At 35.9% G+C, this 24,000-nt stretch overlaps 1 protein-coding gene across 4 annotated transcripts in view; it reads right to left on the reverse strand.

Annotated features, from left to right (window-relative positions):
* Nucleotides 1-24,000, reverse strand: part of znf385d (zinc finger protein 385D) — a 144,849-nt gene that overhangs the window by 2,279 nt on the left and 118,570 nt on the right. For all 4 annotated transcript variants that reach the window (XM_073926766.1, XM_021467039.3, XM_021467038.3 and 1 more), the window contains 3 exons: nt 15,344-15,610; nt 8,850-9,037; nt 4,957-5,058 (listed from right to left, as the gene is read on the reverse strand). In XM_073926766.1, the coding sequence (XP_073782867.1) occupies nt 4,957-5,058; nt 8,850-9,037; nt 15,344-15,610 (557 nt within the window). The remainder of the gene's footprint in view (nt 1-4,956; nt 5,059-8,849; nt 9,038-15,343; nt 15,611-24,000) is intronic.

Consider the following 24,000-nt stretch of genomic DNA (forward strand, 5'->3'; position numbering starts at 1 on the left):
AATTATTTATAGTTCTGCAGGTAAAAATTCTGTCAGTAATTATTCTTTTGGCATAGAAACATGTGGGTGTTTGTTTGCTTTGGACACTTTTTAAGCAGAGATTTTTATTTTGGATGGAAATCTTCGACCCAATCTGGCAACCCTGGCAATAGTTCACAATGTTCATGTTTTTCCAAAGCAGCATGTGGTTGTTTCTTTCTGCGGAATATAAAACCAGTTTGAATACAACAGCAGATCACAACAGTAGTCCACATGACTGATGTCCTCTGAAGTCATATGATAGATATATGTGTGTGTGGAGCAGACTCTGAACATCTCTGAAACCTCATTTGTGTTCACATTCAGGCCTGACAGATGAGATGTGGCCGCTGTGAGCTTGAAATTGTGGGGAAAAAATAGCAGCATACGGGCTTTGGAACGACACGAGGATGAGTAAACAATGGCAGAATTTTCATTTTTGGGTGAACTATCGCTTCAATAAACGATCAGGGTGTGTATAATTCATCAGCTCGTGTTATTCAGCAGGAAAAAACAGTTTTGACGGTGGTTCATTAAAATGTTATGACTTCCTCTGTCTATTTTATTCTGCTGACAAACTCCGGTTAAACAAGTACTGAAAGCACACTGCTATACACGACTACATGCAGCACACTTTATAATAAATTCATGCATTAAATTTATAAAAAACTGACAAATATTTATGCTATATTAGAAGGATACAAAGTTAGCATTAGCTTTACTATAAAAGATCTGCGTGTCATAGTAGACAGCAATTTAACTTTTGAAAATCATATATCCCATGTCACAAAAACTGCCTTCTTTCATCTGAGAAATATCACTAAGTTACAAAGTATGCTGTCCATCTCAGATGCAGAAAAGCTAGTCCATGCTTTTATGACTTCTAGATTGGATTACTCTAAGGCTCTGTTTGCTGGTTATTCTCACGATTCTTCACAAGGCTATTTTACAAATAAATAATATGAATATATCATACATCATCTTATAAAATATATTATTATATCATAAAGTAATGTGAATATACATTAATTATATAAATATCAATAAATAATATATATTATTTGTTTTGGAATTGAAAAGTTGGGTGTTTTTTTTTTTTCTAGAGAAATTTGTCTGGAAATCATTGCCCCTTTTGGAAACCCTGGCAATATTATCTTAACAATATTAAATATAGACCTTTTTCTTAGAACGCAAAATTCCCCATTACGCTTTGCGTGTATGCACAAGGAGAATGCTAAGCAGCTGATGCGTGTGAACAGTCACATTTGAACAGCTTTGAAACGATGGTTTTAATCTATTTTACCTGCTTTTATCATCTTTGAACTAATCCTGTTGTCGATCAGCGCCACCTTCTGGACTGATCATTTAAAAAATGCGATTAATGGGATGGAAAACAGCTGCTTTGAGGCATTTTCCACTCGTTGTCAGACGGCAACTGCAGTTTAAATGAAGCCTCGTCATCGCTAAAGTCAACGGTTTTCTTTTTATTTCAAATATATGACCAGTGGTTCAGTAGTTTTTCTCAAAAATTGTAATTTACTGAGTAGTTTTGTAAATGTGTACTTTTACTCTACCTTGAGTACATTTTTACTGCTGTATTGGTACTTTTAATCCACTACTTTCCTTCAACTTGTAGTCACTACTTTATTTCTTCTCTATGTGGATTTGAAAAATCAGTCCTGTGATTCCTGTCCAATCAAATCACACATAGGAGGAAAATCCCATCATAATGAACAACCTCAAGACATGGGCGATTTATAATTGCAGCAAACTGTTTTAATGCATTAAACGTGTCCAAAAAGATGTCTAAAATCTTTACACGCAATGACCCTGAGACTGTTTAGATGCAAGTCACCGATGAAAAGATGACAGATGTTTACTGTATGATGGCCAAAATGGCCTTAAACACCCAGCAGGCACATCAGATTGAGGTCAGAACCCAATGTCAGGCCTACTTCAATGTTCAAAGTCCAACCTAAAATCAATCAAATATCAACGTCTAATGATGTTAAAGCTTGACGCTGTGGGGACATTACCACTATGACGTCTATCAAACGTTGGGGTGGCCATACCTTACGAATAAATGTCAGTATTTGACGTCAATATGACGTTGGTTTAAGATGTTGGCTCGACGTTTGATTTTGGCCACTTTTTCCAACAACCTAAAATCAAGCAAATATCAACGTCATTATTGGATATTAATATAACGTTGTCTTTAGATGCTGACTAGACAAAAATTTGGTCACTTGACATCACAATCAAAATCTAACCTAATATTGACGTCTTTTGATGTTGTGTGGCTGCTGGGCAAAAACTAGATGCACTATAGAATGTTACGTTTACACACACATGCACAAATTACCTGTAAACACATCAGCTTTTTACAACGTAATACTCACCACTCACTCTTGAGTACTTTTGAAAGGTCTACTTTTTACTCTTACTTTGAGTATTATTTACAACAGAAACTTTTACTCTACTTGCACTACATTTTTGGGCAAGTAATGGTACTTTTACTTGAGTATAATTTTTCAGTTCTCTTTCCACCACTGTATATAACCAACTCAAACAAATGTAATTCACCAAAATGTTTGACACACACACGTAGCCTGTACTGTCCCACTGACACACTGATACAATAACTGTGACAAAGTGAAAATATAGGCTAGTGTCATTTTGAAATGACAGAAAAACACACATCGTGGTAAAAATAAAAACTAAATAAAACATAAGCAACTCGCCATTAGAATAAACAGCAAATCAGCCAGCAGAATATCAGTAACAGACTTTTATTGGTCATTTTTGTAAATTGCATGACTTGCGTACTTGTAAAGTTTCATGCCAGTAATCTGTTTTGCTCTATAATGCAGAGAAGTATAGTGCGCGCAGTGTGCATGTGTGTTGTAGAACCGCTGAGCTAACAGGCCGCGGAAAAACACACACACACACAGTATTTCTGACGGCAGACACGTGAACTAGGAGAACATTTTTCTCTTGCGCTTGAACCACATCTGACAGATAATAACAGCTTTAACATACACCTTTCTAAGTTGTGTGTCACAAAAACACTCTGTAATTCATTAAAAATGCTATTTAAACCCTTTTTCGGAGGGCAAATTACCTAGTGTAAACGATGTAAACGGAAGTTCTAACCATTCTACCGGAAGACGCTGGTTGCTATGGCGCCCTCCATGCAGCTGCAAAGAAAAAGGTCTATATAATGATTGAAATGATTAATGAATTATCACCACCACGTCCTCTAATTTAGTCTTTTAAAATATATTTCCCACAGAATAATTCCTCACTCGATTTCATTCAGAAATGTCAGCTTGTCAGAGTTAAACGTGTTGTGAAATCATTTCATGTCACTGTAATTAAGCATGGCATCAATCCATCACGCAAGATCTGATTGTGAATCATTAAAGCTGAAGGAATATTTGCACCAGCGGCAATAAAACCATGACTGCTGTACACTGAGATGAATGTGTAGGCTGATGTATTAATACACACGCACACACACGCACACACACGCACACACACACACACACACACACACACACACACACACACACACACACACACACACACACACACACACACACACAAACACACGCACACACACACACACTTGAAGTCAAAATTATTCGCCCTCCTGTGATTTTGTTTTCTTTTTCCAATAATTTCTCAATTTATGTTTAACAGAGGAAATGTTCACAGTATGTCTGATAATATTTTTTCTTCTGGAGAAAGTCTTATTTGTTTTATTTCAGCTAGAAGTTTTTAATTTTTTAAACACCATTTTTAAGAGTTCACACTTAGCTGATGATTGATAATAAAGCTTGTTTGGCGTGCTGTCCCGGGAGAGAGCCCTGAGCTTATAAGATCCTTGAGTCCTGGGCTCCCTCCCGTTGCAGAGCGAGAGGGGAGTTTGAGCTCTGGTAGATCTCGATGACTCCCCGTCCTGCTTATTGTAGCTAAGTGTCAGATATGGATGCTGAGAACGTGTACTCAGAGCTTGGCTAAAATGTTTTGGATTAATTGTTTAGGGTGCTTGTTTTTGAACTGTGGGAGGTGTAGGGTCCATCCAGTTGGTCCAATGATGGTGTCCACTGGTGGATGAAGGTTCACTGCATGTTCGGTCTTTCCAGTGTACAATGTTGATTTAGTTTAAATTTAACTCATATCTGACTCCAATTTTAGTATGAGGTGGGTTAGAATATTAATATATTTATCCTCATTTTATCTGACTCCATTTATAAAACATTGATAAGATTATATTGTTTCCTTTAACATTATTTTAGATTATGATCGAAGGTTCTTCAAGACAAAGATATTGAGATTAGAAAAGTCTGGTTATTTATAATGAGTTAAGGATCGTCTGATAGGATAATTAGTAATTAGCTAAAGTTGGAACAGCTGTGTATAATCATAAGCACGTGATCCTCTCGAAATTTGTTTATAAATAAACTTCACTTAAGGTCAAAATTATTAGCCCCCTTAAGCTATATATATATATATATATATATATATATATATATATATATATATATATATATATATATATTTTTTTTTTTATTTATTTTTTTTTTTTAAACATCGTTATACAATAACTTGCCTAATTATAACTAACTTTAACCTAATTAACCTAATTATGTATTTAAATGTCACTTAAAGTTGAATAATAGTATCTTGAAACAAATCTAGTCAAATATTATTCACTGTTATCATGAAAAAGATAAAAAAATCAGTTATTAGAGATGAGTTATTAAAACTATTATGATTAGAAATGTGTTGAACAAATCTTCTCTCCGTTGAACAGAAATTGGGGAAAAATATACATGGAGGCTGATAATTCTGACTTTAACTGTACACACACACACACACACACACACACACACACACACACACACACACACACACACACACAGCAGAACGTACTGTCTGTTTGCTGGCTCCTCTCTGGGTTTTGGTGTAGGGACTGAACTTGGGTTTGGCTGGTTTTCCTGCAGCTCTGTCTTTATGGCGTCTGCTGCTGATGTGCTGATGATTAAAGACACAGAATGACAGATGTGATGAGCTGACAGACAGTTTACAGGCTGTTTGACAACATTCAGCGCTGTTATGAATTTTTCATGGCAAATAAAAACACAATTTGCACTGCATATTTTTTAATTAGCACATGTACAGCACGTTAACGGTTTAACGAATGAGAAACAGGACTTTAGCTAACACTTCAAGTAAACAACGGGTAATCATAATTTTCATTATTTTTAAATACATTTTTATGAATCATTCATTTATTCATTTTGGTTTGGCTTAGTACCCTTTATTAATCTGGGGTCGCCACAGCGGAATGAGTAGGATAAACTTTTTATTCAATGAGAAAAGATGCGCGTAAACTACGATGGAAACCCTTTTACCGCACAATTTCCAGTATGCGCATTAAAAAAGGTCATGTGATTTTTGTATAAGAGATCATGTGATGATCAAAATGTGTGTGAATGGACAAATCAGCAGGCTGAGCACACTGTAAACCATCTGAACTGTTATTTTGGTCATTCTTAAATACCTTACCATTTAAGTATTAATGCTGTTATATTAATAATGACCTCCAGAATCAAGAGCGCTGTGCTCAGTGTCTGACACCTTCAAACCCACCCCACGTTCACTGCGTGTCAGGATTGCCTTCTGAGGTGCAAGTCATTTATTAGATGAAGAAAAGATTGACGCAGCTTCCCCTACTGCATCAAATTCCGATTTTACTGTTAATATTTGGTGCCAGATAATCAGGAAGTGACGATTTTGTTCGATTTGACTCGTTGGATGGAAACGCTGCTTTTATCGCACATCTTTTATGCGATAATACAGTTTTGCGCATAAAGTTTATACGCATTTTTGGATGGAAACACAGCTATTGTAAACTATTTTTAAACATTGGAAAAAACCAGATAATAATAATCACATTGTACATAAAACAAATATATAGTTTACATAACACGTGAAACATTAAAAATGTAAATAACTATATATATATATATATATATATATATATATATATATATATATATATATATATATATATATTAGGGATGTAACGGTATCAGAATTTCACGGTACGGTAATACCTCGGTATGAATGTCACGGTACGGTATTTATTGAATCATTTACAGGAAAAAAAAAACTTTTGAAAATACTCCAAAAAAGTGCCAAAAGTGTCAATGACATACAAATTAGCCATCTATCTGTTAGCTTTGAAACAGGAACTTCAATTTTAATAACAAAAAATTATTAAACCATGTAAAAAAATAAAGTTTCAATTTAGTATTGTTAAAAACTCATCACATTTAACATTTAATCACTCACTTAGATAGAGATGGGTTTAAAGGAAAATTATCATATAACTATAATCTGGTAAAAGCTGGTATCTCTGAGTATTTACAATGTCCCCTGCAACAGAAAAAAACCCCTCTCATTTGGGACTGAGGATTCTGGGACAGAGAGATATGACTTGGCCCATGTTGACAGCAGTGGGGTAACGTTGTGCATTGTCTTTCCCCCACTTGAGAGGACAAACCATGAGTGAGATAGATAGAGGTCTCTTTGCGGTACAAGTCAATGTCTGCATCAATCTGAACAGTGTGCTGTGTTTCTGCAGTCCCCATGACTGTTATTAGTCGTATTCCCCAACTTGCTGGCACGTGCACACATAGGGCTCAACCTGTGCAGTGCACATGCCCTTTTAAGTCTTGGATAGAAAATGCCCTTCCAAAACGATCAAAAGTGCCCCCGCGACGCGACACAACCTCCGTCCAGTCCAGCCCTTCAATAGGCGCGCGATAACACCTCTCTTGAGTATGCGCGCTCAACCCCCCCTCGGCGCTTTACAATACGCGCGCCACAACACAGCTGATCAGAACGCGCGCGACAGCACCGCTATTCAGCACGCGCGCGGCGACAACACCCGCTTTAGGTTCGATCATTTCCATCTTTTTTTTCATCTCCGCTACTAGCAGCACACTCCATTTCCGCATTACTGGATCTGTAGCGACAACAGACCGCAAAGGATTATGGCCACGCCGGGGCTGATGGGAAATGAAGTTCCAGCTACCTCCCGTTCGCTTCATTCGCCTGAGCAAATTTTCTCAGAAGACCTATAGTTTTACCGAGTCATGCGACTTCGGTAATATCGAAAAAATTTAATATTGCGGTATGACGGTATTTACAATACCGTTACATCCCTAATATATATATATATATACACAAACACTCACAGGCCACTTTGTTAGGTACACCTGTCCAACTGCCCGTTAACACAATTTCTAATCAGCCAATCACATGGCAGCAAGTTAATGCATTTAGGCATGTAGACCTGATCAAGACGATCTGCTACAGTTCAAACCGAGCATCAGAATGAGGAAAAAAGGTGATCTACTGGGATTCTCACGCACAACCATTTCTAGAGTTTACAGAGAATGGCCCGAAAAAGAGAAAATATCCAGTGAGCGGCAGTCCTGTGGCCGCAAATGCCTAGTTGATAATAGAGGTCAGAGGAGACTGGTCAGACTGTTTCCAGCTGATAGAAAGGCAACATTAACTCAAATAACCACTTGTTACAACCGAGGTCTGCAGAAGAGCATCTCGGAACACACAACATGTCCAAGTTTGAGGCAGATGGGCTACAGCAGCAGAAGACCACACCTGGAGCCACTCCTGTCAGCTAAGAACAGGAAACTGAGGCTACAATTCACACAGACTCACCAAAATTTGACAATAGAAGATTGGAGAAACGTTGCCTGCTCTGATGAGTCTCCATTTCTGCTGCTGCATGGATCCATCCTGCCTTATGTCAACAGTTTAAGCTGGTGGTGCTGATGTTATAGTGTGAGGGATATTTTATTGCTACACTTTGAGCCCATTAGTACCAAATGAGCATTGTGGCAACGCCACAGCCTACCTGAGTATTGTTGCTGACCATGTTCATCCCATTATGGCCACAGTGTACCCATCTTCTGATGGCTACTTCCAGCAGGATAACGTGCCATGTCATAAAGCATCTCAGACATGACAATGAGTTCACTGTATTTAAATGGCCTCCACATTCACCAGAGCTAAATCCAATAGAGCACTTTAGGCATCTGGTGGAATGGGAGATTCGCATTATGGATGTGCAGCCGACAAATCTGCAGCAACTGTGTGATGCTATCATGTCAAGATGGAGCAAAATCTCTCAGGGATACTTCCAGTACCTTGTTGAATCTACGCCACGAAGGACTGAGGCAGTTCTGAAGGCAAAAGTGGGTTCAACCCGGAACAAATAAAGTGGCCAGTGTGTGTATAAATAAACACACACACACACACACACACACACACACACACACACACACACACACACATATATATATATATATATAGTAAATTAAAATAGCTATAAGTTATCAGTCTGACTGTTTTGACAACATAAACATAAAAAAACAGTATTATTAATTAAAATATAATAAACAAAAGTATATAACAAAAATTTGTTTTCAGTGAAACAGAATTTAGTTTTACTAATATCTTAATTTGTGCTATATTCTAAATAAAATTTGGGTCTTACTTTATCTATTTTAAGCTCAATATACTACTAATAAGCTGCGTAATAATAGTTAGTAAGCTAGTAAGTGCTAATAAATAGTTAATATCTTAATAATGGGCAGGTAATAAGCCAGTAGTAAATGGTACAACCAAGTCAAATGAGTTGTATATTACACTGAAGTGGCTGAAATCCATATAATCTGACACAGAGTATATTGCCGGTGTCTCTTGAAATTCTGAGTGGCGTTCGGGTTCACCTGTTTGAGCTGCGTTTCTGAATTGACACGCACGTCGCAGGTTTCACAGTGAAATGTCTTGTTCTGCAGGCCGGTGTCTGCTGTTTTAGAGGCATCGGTGGGGAGTTTGCTCTTCTGCCCAGTCCTGGGGAAGGATTTGATGGAGCCGTTGCCGCTTCGAGCCTCCAGCATGGTTTTGTGTTTGGTGCCTGAGGAACGAAAACATGACAGTTTCAACACATTCATCATCCTAATGATACTCCTTCGCTACAGAAAAACAAAACTGCGAGGACTGGACAGGGTCTTTACCGCTCATGCATCGCATTTACAAGATGTTTTTGTGGAAAATGAAAGGGGATAGTTCACTCAAAAATGAGATATGTTGAAGAAAGCTGAAAACTGGTAACCATTGACTTGCATAGTAGAAAAACTATTGCTATAGAAGTCAATGGTTACAGGTTTCCAACATTTTTCTAAACATCTAAGATAGCTCATTAAGGTTTTTTTTTATACAGGCAAAGGGTGAGTAAATGATCATCATCTTAATGATATGCCTTTGCTAGAGAAAAATAAAACCGCGAGGACTGGACAGGGTCTTTCCTGCTCATGCATCGCATTTACAAGATGTTTATGTGGAAAAAGATATATGGGTTAAAGGGATAGTTCACTCAAAACTGAAATTTAATCACTATTTACTCGATCATTGTGAGTTCCTTTCTTTTGCTGAACACACAAAAAGAGACATATTGAAGAAAGCTGAAAACTAGTAACCATTGACTTCCATAGAAGAAAAACTATTGCTATAGAAGTCAATGATTACAGGTTTCCAACATTTTTCTAAATATTTAAGATAGCTCTTAAAGGTTTTTAAACAAGTAAAGGGTGAGTAAATGATCATCGTATTAATGTAACATATTAAAACTAAATCAGGAGGACTGGACAGGGTCTTTACCGCTCATGCATCGCATTTACAAGATGTTTTTGTGGAAAATGTTTGTTTGCGTTAACGGATTGTTCACTCAAAAATGTCATTTACTCACTATTTACTCAATCATCGTGAGTTTCTTTCTTCTGTTTAACACAAAAAAGAGATACTTTGAAGAATGTTGAAAACATGTAACCATTGACTTCCATAGTAGGAAAACTAATGGAAGTCAATGATTACATGTTTCCAACATTCTTCTAAACATCTAAGAAAACACATAAAGGTTTTTAAACAAGTAAAGGGTGAATAAATGACTGTCATATTAATGATACGCCTTCGATAGAGCAAAACAAAACCACAATGACTGGACAGGTTCTTTATCAATCATGTTTACAAGATATTTATGTGGAAAATGTTTCTATGCATTAAAGGGATAGTTCACTCAAAACTGAAATTTACTCACACATTACTCAATCATTGTGTGTTTCTTTCTTTTGTTGAACACACAAAAAGAGATATTTTAAAGAAAGCTGAAAATCGGTAACCATTTACTTACATAGTAGAAAAACTAACACTATGGAAGTCAATAGTTACAGGTTTTCAACATTTTTCTAAATATCTAAGATAGCTCATAAATGTTTTTATACAAGTAAAGGGTGAGTAAATGATCATCATCATAATGATACACCTTCGCTAGAGAAAAACTAAACTGCGAGGACTGGACAGGGTCTTTACCACTCATGCATCGCATTTACAAAATGTTTTTGTGGAAAATGTTTTTTAAAGGAATAGTACAGCCAAAAATGAATTTACCCATTATTTTCTCGATCATTGTGCGTTTCTTTCTTCTATTTAACACACAAAAAAATATATTTTAAAATAAGCTGAAAACCGGTAACCATTTACTTACATAGTAAAAAAACTAACACTATTAAAGTCAATGGTTACAGGTTTTCATAATTTTTCTAAATATCTAAGATAGCTCATAAGTGTTTTAAACATGTAAAGGGTGAGTAAATGATTATCATATTAATGATATGCCTTTGGTAGAGCAAAACAAAACCACAACGACTGGACAGGTTCTTTATCGTTCATGTTTACAAGATATTTTTGTAGAAAATGTTTGCATTATCTAAGGATAGTTCACTCAAAAATGTTATTTACCCACTATTTACTCACTACCTTTGTGAGTTTCTTTCTTTTGTTGAACACACACACACAAAAAAAAAACAAAGATAGAAGAAAGCTGAAAACCGGTAACCATTTACTTAGTTGCAAAAATTAATGGAAGTCAATGATTACAGGTTTCCAACATTTTTCTAAACATCTAAGATAGCTTTTAAAGTTTTTTAAACAAGTAAAGGGTGAGTAAATTGATCATCATCTTAATGATACGCCTTTGCTAGAGAAAAACTAAACCAGGAGGACTAGACAGGGTCTTTACCGCTCATGCATCGCATTTACAAGATGCTTCTGTGGAAAATCTTTGTATGCTTTTAAGGGATAGTTCACTTAAAAATGAAATTTAAGCACTATTTTCTTGATCATTGTCAGTTTCTTTCTTTTGTTGAAAACACAAAAAAGATATTTTGAAGAAAACTGAAACACAGTAACCATTTACTTACATAGTAGGAAAACTAATGGAAGTCAATGGTTACAGGTTTCCAACATTTTTCTAAACATCTAAAATAGCTCTTAAAGTTTTTTAAACAAGTAAAGGGTGAGTAAATGATCATCATATTATTGATAGGCCTTTGCTGGAGAAAAACAAAACCGTGAGGACTGGACAGGGTCTTTACCGCTCTTGCATCGCATTTACAAGATGCTTCTGTGGAAAATGTTTGTAAAAGGGACAGTTCAGCCAAAAAAAAATTTACTCAATCATTGTGAGTTTTTTTTTCTTCTGTTTAACACACAAAAAAGAGATACTTTGAAGAATGTTGGAAACGTAACCATTGACTTCCATAGCAGGAAAACTGATGGATGTCAATGGTTACATGTTTCCAACATTCTTCTAAAGATCTAAGATAGCTCATAAAGGTTTTTAAACAAGTAAATGATAAAGTGAATCATAATAATGATATGCCTTTGATAGAGCAAAACAAAACCGCAAGATAGGGTCTTTATCGTTTATGTGTACAAGATATTTTTGTGGAAAATGTTTGTTTGCATTATACAAGGATAGTTCACTCACAATTTTAATTTTTCCACTATTTGCTCAGCCTTATTGTGAGTTCTTTCTTTTGTTGAACACAAAAAAGAAAGAAGAAAGCTGAAAACCAGTAACATTTACTTTCATAGTTGCAAAAACTAATGGAAGTCAATGGTTACAGGTTTCCAACATTTTTCTAAATATTTTTACGCATTTATATCATTTGTAAAAAGACCTTATTTTGTGTTCAACAGAAGACAGAAACTTATAAAGGTTTTAAACGAGTAAAGGGTGAGAAAATGATAACAGAATAATGCACATTTTTATTTTTATACTTTAAGTATAAAATTAAATGCTAAGAGTGACTAAATTTATGCTTAAAGGTGTTTGCTTGCTAATAGTTTTAAAGACGTGTATCCATTTCGGTACAAAACTAAAATCTGAAGTTAAAAGATTATAAATAGAAGCACTGGATCAAACAGTGAAGGAAAAGCAGCCGCTGTGACTGCTCTGGTTTCACAAGTATTTTATGATTCATTTTCTCCATAAGCATGTGTTTAAAACTCTTTCAGAAGTTCCAAACCGTGAAGCAAATCAAGCAGTTCCACATCAAAACATCTATCTGAAGCGAAACATGTTTCAGAGCTGGGGAAAAGTTCGGATGGATGTACTTTCTTACAACAGTTTGGGTTGGCAAAATATTGAAAGTCTCTAGTGCTCACCAGAGCTTCACTCATTTGCTCAAACGCACTGTAGAATTGTCAGATATGATTACAGTTTAGGTTTTTATTTTTAATGCTACATTTCTGTCATTTAAAAATTAATCATCATCATTATTACTGCAGTTTTCAGTGTCATGATTTTTCATGATTTTTTCTGGGGTGGTTTTAGAGGGCCAGACCGATACAGTTAATTTGTTTAAAAAAAAAAAAATGAAATAGTCGACTCAGAGTCAAATATATGAATCGAGTTGGGTTCGGATCTTTTGGCTGTATGTCAGCATTGATATGGTACATCATCAAATATGTAGTTCCAGATCCGGTAAAACGTAAATGCTCCTTTCCCTTCAGACACTAGCAGAGGCGTGGGGGATCATGGGACTGATTATGACGCAAAGATGACGATCACTGACAGATGGAGATTTGGCTGTGGAGAATAAAGGGTTAAAGTTTATTTTCACAGCAATACATTAGTATAGCTGTCACCGACTCAGTCCCAGTCATTCCCCTCGCTGGCCAGCAGAGGTCACCATCACCAGACTTCTAGCCATTACGTCATGCACAAACACTGATTGCCACACACACCTGCAACACATCACACTGATGAACAACCTCACACATATAAGCAGCTCACACACTCAGTCCTGTGCGAAGTCTTGTTCTGCCCTGTCTGACATTACTGAGCGTTATTCCTTGCCTGATCTCCCGTGTATTACCTGGACTGTATCTTGACCTTGCCTTGCCTGCCGCCTGCCTCGAACCTTGCTTGTACCCTTGACTTTGATCCACGCTGGCTGCCCTGAACCCAGCCTGCTATTTTGCTTCTGAACCACGCCGCCTACCTCTGACCCATGCCTGCTATCACACTCCTTGACAGCCAGCCGCCAGCCCAGACCCATACTAACTATGTTTGATGTGAGTTCACACGCAAGTGCGTATTGTATGATTGTGATTAAATAAATATACTGCAAATGGATCCCTCCATGTCAGACTCCTCGTTACAATAACCCAGTGCTGTGTTTGTTCCTGTCATTTTTCTCATTTTTGATACAATAACCTACGCTGCAATGCAGGATTCGCCAGTCATTTGCTATTGAAGGAGCAGCAGAGACTATGATGCAAGGGACGTTGACAGACTTTGACAGGGACTTTGTTAGTAACTGTAACAGTTCAAATGGACCAGTTTCTTCTTCCTCCGGATCATGACATGTAAGTGTCATTAAAATTGTTGCCTAGTTTGGTGTAGTTTGCAAAATGTGTTTTAATTGTGTGTTATAAGTTGTAATCACCCCGCGCGGCTTGTAATCCCGTATCGATTATAGATCCGTGCTTGTATTGCATCTCTCATGTTAAATCTGTATGGGGCTGTTCACATATCACTTTCAAAAACAGGTTTAAAACGTGACGCGTGCTTCTTCCTTTACTGATTAAAATGAGTTTCTGAACTCGCGATCCTCTGTCGTTTTGTCTTTGTTATGGCCATATCAGTTGTTCCTACACACACGCGGTGCAGTCGGTTTTCAAAATAGTTCAACTTTAGCTACTGTGGAGTAATACTGAATGCATGTTCATTGGGGTTAGGGTTAAGCGTAGAGAAATACACTGGTGTTTAACTACAATGCTTTAATGAATTCCTGCATTGGGCTCTCACATACTTTCTGCTACTTCATAGCTGTGGTGGGCATTTCTCTCCATCTCGCGCTGAATGCAGTCGACCAATCACAACAGACTGGGTTGTTGGACCAATCAGCGCAGATTAGCTTCATGCTGAAGAGGGGTTTGGGAACAAATGAATCGCTGAACAAATCATATGGGAGTTGCTGAGATAATTATGTAAAAATAAATGCAGATTATAAGACGATGAAAGTGTATCAGCCCAAATATCAACACGAATATCAGCCTGTTGTTGGGGACCACCAAAACCAAAATATGACCTTTTATAATGCAAAATAGGGGCTCTTTAAAAAATAATCAACTTTACACAAAGTATTTAAAAGACAAGCATCACAATATCAACTTCGTATAAACGCCACAGGGTTGTTTGTTTGCTTAATTATTTATTTATTCATTTATTTATTTATTTAATTTTTATTTATTTATTTATTTATTTATTTATTTTTTATTCATTTATTTATTTCTTTATTTAATTTTTATTTCTTTATTTATTTTTATTTATTTCTTTATTTCTTTATTTTTTATTCATTTATTTATTCCTTTAATTAATTTTTTATTTGTTTATTTAATTATTTATTTATTTATTTTTTATTCACTTATTTATTACTTTATTTAATTTTTATTTAGTTTATTTATTTATTTTTATTTATTTATTTATTTATTTATTTATTTATTCATTCATCATTCATTCCCTCCCGGCGCTCTGAAATGTTTCAATTTTTTTCATCTTGCGGTGCCTGGAAACGTGAGCGTGACATATTGCATGTGCATCCCTTCCCATATAACGGAGCATGCATAAGACGCTATATGTGAAAGCCCCCTTTTGTTGACTCGTGCATCGTTTTTGTAAAGACCTGTGAAATGCAAGGCTCTGTTTGCGGTTGAATTTAGATTAAATAAATACTTGACCCGGGCTGATCGAAGAAGTCCAGGGGGCGCATGTGACCTGGTCTGATTTAAGCATTAACTCTTAAAATCGTTCTCTCGTCTTCAAGGAGTGTTTAAGTCCACTAGTCTAAAAGTCATGTGCTGTGGATAAGCTCACCGCTGTTATGCGCGTCCAGCTGTGACACAGAGTTCACCGCCACTTTACAGAGAGAGCAGTAGAGCAGACGCAGGGCTTTCTCATCCTCCGTCTCGGACTCTGGACTTGTCCCGCTGTGGTTCTCCTCTGATTCAGGCGGGACGGGTGTGCAGGAGGAACCGTCCTCTTCTCCTGATACTGAAGCAGACTCTGTGGAGTCAGTGCTGGGGCCAGACGCTGGAGCCGAAGAGGGTGATGAAGGGGCCACGAGAGCTCCTGCATCTCCACCTGCAAAACAATCAGTGGTGAAAACAGTACTAAAACCATACTCAAGTAAAAGTACCATCACTTGCCCCCAAAATGTCGTGCAAGTAGAGTTATCTGTTGTAAATATTACTACAAGTATGAGTAGAAAGTAGCCCTTTTAAAAGTACTCAAGAGTAGTGAGGATTACACTGTGAAAGTCTGATGCGTTTACATGCAATGTGCATGTGTGTGTGAAAACGTAACATTCTGTGGTGCATTTAATTATTGTTTAAAGCCATTGCGGTCATCATACAGTCGACATCCATCATCTTCTCATCAGAGACATGGGGCTCTATTTTGACGGTCCATGCTCAAAGCTCAAAACGCAGGGCGCAAATGCTTTCAGGGCGTGTCAGGACGCGTTTTTGCTAATTTAAGGATGGGAAATCTGCTTTGCGCCGTGGCGCATAGTCTAAAAGGGTAACTCTTAATGAGTTATATGTGTGTTTTAAGAATAAACCAATTAGAGTCTCATCTCCCATTCCCTTTAAGAGTCATCTGCATCGCGCCAAGAGCGCATTCGCTATTTACAGGACGCAAAGTAAGTCTAAGTGGAAAAACTGAGCATTTCACAATCAAACAGTTAACAGTTAACAGTTTTTTACAGAAAACTGTTAAACAGAGCATCTACTGCGTGAGAATGAGAGATAATAGATCACTTTCACTTTCGCTCTTGGATAGGGAAACCTTTACGCACAGACATCAATTAGCCTATAAATAAATACTTTTGTTTGTTAAGCGCAAATATTCGTTTCAAAACTTTTTCTAAATTCAGTTCTAATTTCCAGCAAACGAATAAATGAACAATAATAACAAAATGAGCTCAAAAACCTGAGTTACATCCTAAAACACATGCTGTGCCCCATATGGTCTAAAACCTGACAGGTGGACAAATCTAAGCTTGTTTTTAATAAAACAAGTATAAATATGGATATAATAAATAATACTGATAATAATAATAACATTATACAAAAGTAAATTGTTATGAATGAACTGAAAAAACCTCCCGAGATGAAGACATAAAAGCAGTGATTTTTTATATTTATGTAGGCTAGAAAATAATATGTTTTGTAATATTTTAATCCTTTATATTTATATTCTATATCTATCCTTATCATATCCTATATATATCCTTAATATTTAAATTTTTTCATATGTAAAGATATTTGCCTGTTGCTCTCTTGTGTGTATTAAGCAGTGTGTAAGCGAGGCGCAACTCTGTGCTGGAGTTTAAACCAGGTTAGTTTTGGTCTAATGAAAAATCTATTATAGTTTCTCAAAATAGCATCGCGCCAGCGGTCCGCCTCAGAACGCCTTCCTTTTTAGCCCAGAACGCCTATGGGCGCAAAAATGAGCGCTAATGCATTTGCTATTTAAACAGCGTAGCGCAACGCCCCAAAACGACTCTTGCGCCAAGCTTAAACTACCAAAAGACTACTGGGTAAAGCCTTGTGCCACACTGCGCCGCGTGTATAGGGCCCATACAGTCTAAACCAGGGCTATTCAATTAGTTTGTCATGGGGGCCAGTTCATGAAAAGCATCCCAAATGAGGGGCTGGAGAGATATGACTTGCAATAAGAGTGATGACACAACAGCATTTAAAAGCCCATATGTTGTATTTTTGCTCCTTAAGACAGCCACGATGACTTTTTCTACATTAAAACGTTAATATATTGTGTTTTGAAACTTCATAATATCACAAATGTTGTATTTCAGAGCACAACAAAAGCAGCGCATTGCTTATGTAGGCTTCTTCTACATCCAGAGACATTCATATGTTATGTTTTGAACTGCGTTACAATTATGGAAGGAACGACTATAGTTTTTGGTTGTACGATTATAGTCTGAATAATAATCATGGTTTCACAGTTATCATGTCTAATGTTACAGTTTTTCTCAGTGGCTTTGGTGCATTTCTCACAACACTATTTACATTTGCACAACAGTTTATGCATTTCTCAAAACAATTAGTACAAACTGCAAAACCTAGTTGATAACCTGCAAAAGCGCGTCACATGCTCAAAATGGATAGTTCATTCCTCAAAAGCAAGTATTTATGTCGATGAAAGTGTCAGTGTCATTAAGAAAAGAAAGAAAAGTCCCAACATCATTGTTTATGAACAAGACAGTCAAATGGCTTAGTCATGTTTTCATTATGACAGTTTAATCTGTAAAGTTTTTCCAATGAAAAAAAGTCAGATTTTGGTGACACTTCCTGAAAATGCTCAAGACAGCACTATATACTATTTGCACAGTGAAGGATTCGGATTTCTGCTTTATAATCCGCCTCATCATGGACCACCGTGTATTCTTTTCATTATCTTGTTTCTCAGTATTTAACTGTGAATTGATTTTAACTAATGAATAAGTTAAAACTGCTTAATATATGAATGTTCAGTGCATTTGCCTGTCTCTTTATATTTATTTTCAGAAGCCATCAAACTAGGTCAGAGGTCACGGAGACATTGAGTGGAGCTGAGGACTGGAAACAACTGTTTCTATTGTTATTTCTAGGAGTTAATACTGTCTAAAATGTCTAAAGTGATTTTGCTATTTTTAGGGTTAAATCTTTTAAAATGATTCTACTTTTTATTCAAGATAGACTTTGTGTAAGAATATAACTGCCTGAATGTAGATAATACCAGTTTTAACCAGTCTCGATAAAGACGGCTGACAGTACACTCAGCCTTGGATAAGCAACAGATTATACTTTATGTGTGTGTGTTCTATTTGATTGTTGATCCGTTTCACAGGTCTGGAGCCAGCTCTAATCAGTCTAAGGGATGTGTGACGTTTATGCTTAAGATATTGTTCAGAATATACGCACAAACCCCACGTGGAAATGTTTCTAGTCTATCTGTGTTTTAACCAATCAGGTTAGGACACCTGTATGTGTGACGCAGTTAATGACGTTATGTGAGAGTATAATTGTTATGGATTGGTGAATGTAAGCAGAGCGGCTTAGGAACTCATTGCGAGTGTTGAAGCTGGCTTCTGCGAATGAAACTGCAAAATATCTTCAGTAAACTTGATTTATTTATTTAAATCTCTGACTCCGGCTCTTCTTCATCTACCAGACTGGTCATTCTTTGGGTCAAACTGTAAACTATCCCTACAACAGCCATTTGAAAACTACAGTAAAGTTAGACATCACTGCATTTAGTGAGGTATCTGAGTACAAGACACTGAATATGTATGTTTCACATTTTTTCTGCATTTGCTCTTTATAATTCTAATATATTCACAGCATTGTGCAAAATTATGAATACAGCCTTTTTTACAGCAAACAAAGTTCCTTTGGGTAGAGCTGTGCACAACTGTAAACAATATTGCAGAACATATTGGAACTGAACCTACAACATTCACAGGTCAGTGAATCATTCATGAAATTGTTCAATAGTTTTGTCTGTAATGACTCGAGTAATGAAATGAGGACTATTCGTCTTATATGAAATGACCATTCAGCATTTACAAATTTAGTTACAGTTTTTCTCAGTGGCTTTGGTGCATTTCTCACAACACTATTTACATTTGCACAACAGTTCATGTATTTCTCAAAACAGTTAGTCATTTGGTCATATCCTAGTAGCAGTTTCTCATTCCTTTCAACAAACTGCAAATGCTTCTGGACATGCATCAATTGCTTTCATACAACTCTCTGCTGTTTATAACATCATTTGCTTATGTCATGTCAGTGAAAATGAACTAAACCTGTAAATGCTGAATAGTCATTACATATAAAACTAACAGTCCTCATTTCATTACTCGAGTCATTACAGACAAAAAATGTTGAACTTGATGTCAAAATCGGTCAAGCAAACTTTATAAAAAAAATTAAAATCTTTGTTTTCCTGAAAATGTTGCAGGTTTAGGTCCAGTATGTACTGCAATATTGTGTACATTTGTGCACAGTTCAACCCAAAGGGAGTTTGTTTTTTGTAAATAAGGCTGTATTTATTCTTTTGCACAATGCTGTGAATAAATTAGGATTGTAAAGAGCAAATGCAGTAAAAATGTGAAACATACATATTCAGTGTCTTGTACTCAGATACCTCACTAAAGTGATGTCTAACTTTACTGTAGTTTTCAAATGGCTATGCAAATAGTATACAGTGCTGTCTTGAGCATTTTCAGGAAGTGTCACCAACATCTGACTTTTTAGCATCGGAAAAAATTACAGAGTAAACTCATAATGAAAACATGACAAAGCCATTTGACTATCTTGTTCATAAACAATGCTGTCAGGACTTTTCATCCTGATGATTGTGACACTTTGATTGACATCAATACTTGCTTTTGAGGAATGAACTCTTCATTTTAAGTAATTGATGCACTTTTGCAGGTTATCAACTAGGTCTTGCAGTTTGTACTAAGTGTTTAGAGAGATGCATTAACTTTTGTGCAGAAATGCACTGGTGTTGTGAGAAGTGCACCAAAGCCACTGAGAAAAACTGTAATTTTGACTGACATGACATAAGCAAATGATAATGTTATAAAACAGCAGAGAGTTGTAGAAAAGCAACTGATGGATGTCCAAAAGGATTCGCAATTTGCTGGAAGGAATGAGAAACTGCTACTATGATGTGCACATGACTAATTGTTATGAGAAATGCATGAACTGTTGTGCAAATGTAAATAGTGTTGTGAGAAAAGTGAAAGGCACGAACTGTGAAAGAAATGTGGAAGGCGCGAACACATCGCTCCATTTGTGCACGCATATTGGCATATATTCATTCATTTGAAATAACGAACTTATGCGTGGAAAAGATGCGATATATGAACAGCACGCTGCTATAGTTAATCCAGTGTGTGTGCATATTAGCCTCAGTGTATAAGCTCGGAACCTTGAACTAGCACACAGGCGGAATAACTTTGTTTAGTTGCAGCAGTTTCATTCCGTGCAACAGAAACACGCTGTTGAGAAGCCTTTAAGCTTAAGTATCCAACTGTTTTTGGCTGCTTGCGCCACTCGCTTAATGCAGCTGACTCACGCTCTGAGCTTGTGCTGCATTAAACAGACGTCTGTCACTTCAGAACTATAGTGGCCGTTTTTCGACTGAACTAGATTTCTCTTTGATGTCTTGGCCACACTATTTGAAGGGCCAGAATAAATTGCCCCGCCAATTAAATAGCCCTGCTCTAAACAGTCTCTGGGTCATTGCGTATAACAATTTTGGAGGTTGTTTTGTTTTTGATTTTTTGTTTATTCATGTTTATTTTTTGCTTATTGAAGTTTATTTACAGTATTACTAACATAAATATTTTACTATGTCATATTTTTATTTAATATTGCTTTAAAATGTAAAGAAATAAACTTTTAAAGTAATTAAATTCATTCATTTTCTGTTCGGCGTAGTCCCTTTATTTATCAGGGGTCGCCACAGCGAAATGAACCGCCAAATTATCCAGCATGTGTTTTATGCAGCGGATGCCCTTCCAGCCACAACCCAACACTGGGAAACATCCATAAACTCTCATTCACACACATACACTATGGACAATTTAGCTTATTCAATTCTCCTATAGCGCATGTGACTGTGGGGGAAACCGGAGCACCTGGAGGAAACCCACACAAACACGGGGAGAACATGCAAACTCCAAATAAAAAATGCCATCTGACTCAGCTGGGGCTCACACCAGCAACCTTCTTGCTGTGAGGCGAACTTGCTACCCACAGCGCCACCATGCAGCCCCTTAAAGTAATTAAACAATTATAAATAAATAAATAAATAAATAAATAAAATAAATAAATAAATAAATAAATAAATACATTTATTTTTAAATAAATTAAACCTTTCTTAAACAATGTTTCTTTCTAATAATTAATTTTACATTATTTATTTATTAAATGTATTTGTATCATTTATTAAATCAAATTTATCAAACTATCTTCTTGGACAATTCTTCCAGATGGTTTGCTGCATTTATAAAGCATCCATGTCTTGAGGTTGTTTGTGTGTTGCTATTTAGTTTCTATGTGCTAATAAATCAATCAATCAGTCAGTCAATCAATTTGCATGCTGTTTGTTCTTTTCCATATGATCCAAAGAGGGGCTCTGGGATAAATAAGAGACTCTACTTAACGGGTCACCTAAATAGAAGGACATAATTCGCTATCGATTGAGTCCCTGAGGTCTGAAATGAAGAGAGCCTGGTGTTATTACTGTACAAAGAGTCCCCAGTCCTCAGACATTGATCAGAATGGCCTGCCAAAGCCAGAGCTCATCTGGGGTGAAAATCACATGCAGTTTATCTTATGCTGGTCGCAGGAGGTAATATTGGCTTGTGGCACCACTGATCTCAATATCTGACAGTTATTTTCCAGCACAAATCAAGAAAGTCTGCAAGTCCAGTCTCGGTTTGATGGAATAATGCGCTCATGTATTATTGACTACAGCACTGAAGGAGCTTTTAGAGGTCAGCGGGTCGTCGATGACATCAGTGTTTGTGTTTATGTGCATCTGCTGCATATTTATTCATCCACAACACAATCCAATAGCCATCCATCTGGTTGACAGTTTAATGTGTATATAATTTTAAAAATCTGATTTGCGTTTGCTTCTAAGTAGCCTGTGGTGCAGGACAGTGCAGTGCTTTTATCAGTTTCAATTGAGGCTTTTATATTCAATTTACATTTCATGTTTATACTGGAAATGTAAAAAAATGGTTCTTTGTATCACCCCATACTTTACCTCTTATACTTTAATAGTTTTCTCATTTTGGGGGTAAAAATTAAATGTTGATTCATAATAATGAAATCATTTGTATGAAGAAAAAAAAAATAAAAAAAAATAAATATATGTATGTGTATATATATACACTGTTAACCCTTACTGTAGATTATGCAGTAAATAACTGTAAAATAGCCAGTGTTTAGCTGTAATGAAAGGAAACAGTATTTTACTGTAAAAGGAGCAGGATTTGTATGAAATTCTGTAGTCCAAAGAATAAATTAGAGTAATTTACTCTATGTACCATTACAGATATTTACTGTGATAATAAATGGTAAATTACTGTTCAACCATTACTGCCCCATCTACTCTGATGCTTTATGTTGCTATTTTATATTTATTTTATCTCTGTGTTTTCTTTGGTTCCTTTTATGTGTTTAACATTGAGTATCAGGAGTCAACCAATGCCACAGAGCTTATTAAATTGTAAGTGTAAGATATGGACGAAATGCATTTAAAGGCAAAAATATTCAAACAGAGAAAAGAAATTGTCACAATAATTTTTATAACTTTGTTTATTTTTTCTATAATTAATCTAATTTAATTGCCTAGTTTGACCTATAGTTAAGATTTTAAATTGCACTTTCAACTGAATATTAGTATTTTGCTAAATAACTAGTAAAAATGTGTTATTAAATATATATATATATATATATATATATATATATATATATATATATATATATATATATATATATATATATATATATATATATATCTTAAACAACACGCACATACATTTTTGCAGAGACTCAATGAATTTGTCTGGAAAACTGGCAAGTAAAAGTGCCATTAACAGTATAAAGGCTTTCCTAAATAAATGTATAAATCATGATCTTTGTTGTGTTTTTTATCATTGTTTACTACAAATTTGGAACGACATGAGAATCAGATTATTTATTTATTTATTTTTTTCTATGGATGAAGTTTATATTATTGTATATTTTTATTGTTTTTATTAAACGATATGTGCATAACTGTGATAAATGTAGGCAGTTGTTTTGAAAATATGCTATGTAACAGGGGTGTCAAACTCCTGGAAGGCCACAGCCTAGTAGAATTTAGTTCCAGTCCTGCTTCAACACTCTACCTTTAGATTTAGTTTGATCAGGTGTGTTTAATTAGTATAACTGCACTGTTACTCTGTAGATTGTGCAGTAAATAACTGTAAAAAAAAAATTATTTAGGCATCACCACACACTCCCACAGGGCACAGGCTGTCCGTCTTTTTCTAAACACAAAGGTGTTAGAAAGAGTTTTCAGAAAATGCTGGCCCTTTAAGAGAGCCAGGTGTTTGATTTGTTTACTGCTGAGTGTGCTCTATTCTCTGTCTATCAATTCAGATGTTGAGTCTGATATGTTTTAGGCTTTAAATAAGAATCTAAAATGAGTAAGTAAAATGTGTTCAAATGTTTTTGAGGGTTTATAAAATAAGGCTGTGTTTTAAGTTATATTGTTGTTATCTTGAACTGTGTACTTGAAAGCTACATTGTTAGCTAGTTAGCCTCTCCTCATATAACTTCTTACATTACTTTTGTTTAAGTATATGTATTTATTTTATATTGCACACTGCCATAATGTACAGATGCTAACAGTTGTGTGTATCTTTCTGGCAACTAAGCCAAAATTAAATTCCTTCA

The sequence above is a fragment of the Danio rerio genome, chromosome 16, assembly GCF_049306965.1.
Source record: "Danio rerio strain Tuebingen ecotype United States chromosome 16, GRCz12tu, whole genome shotgun sequence".
NCBI classification, from domain to species: domain Eukaryota; kingdom Metazoa; phylum Chordata; class Actinopteri; order Cypriniformes; family Danionidae; genus Danio; species Danio rerio.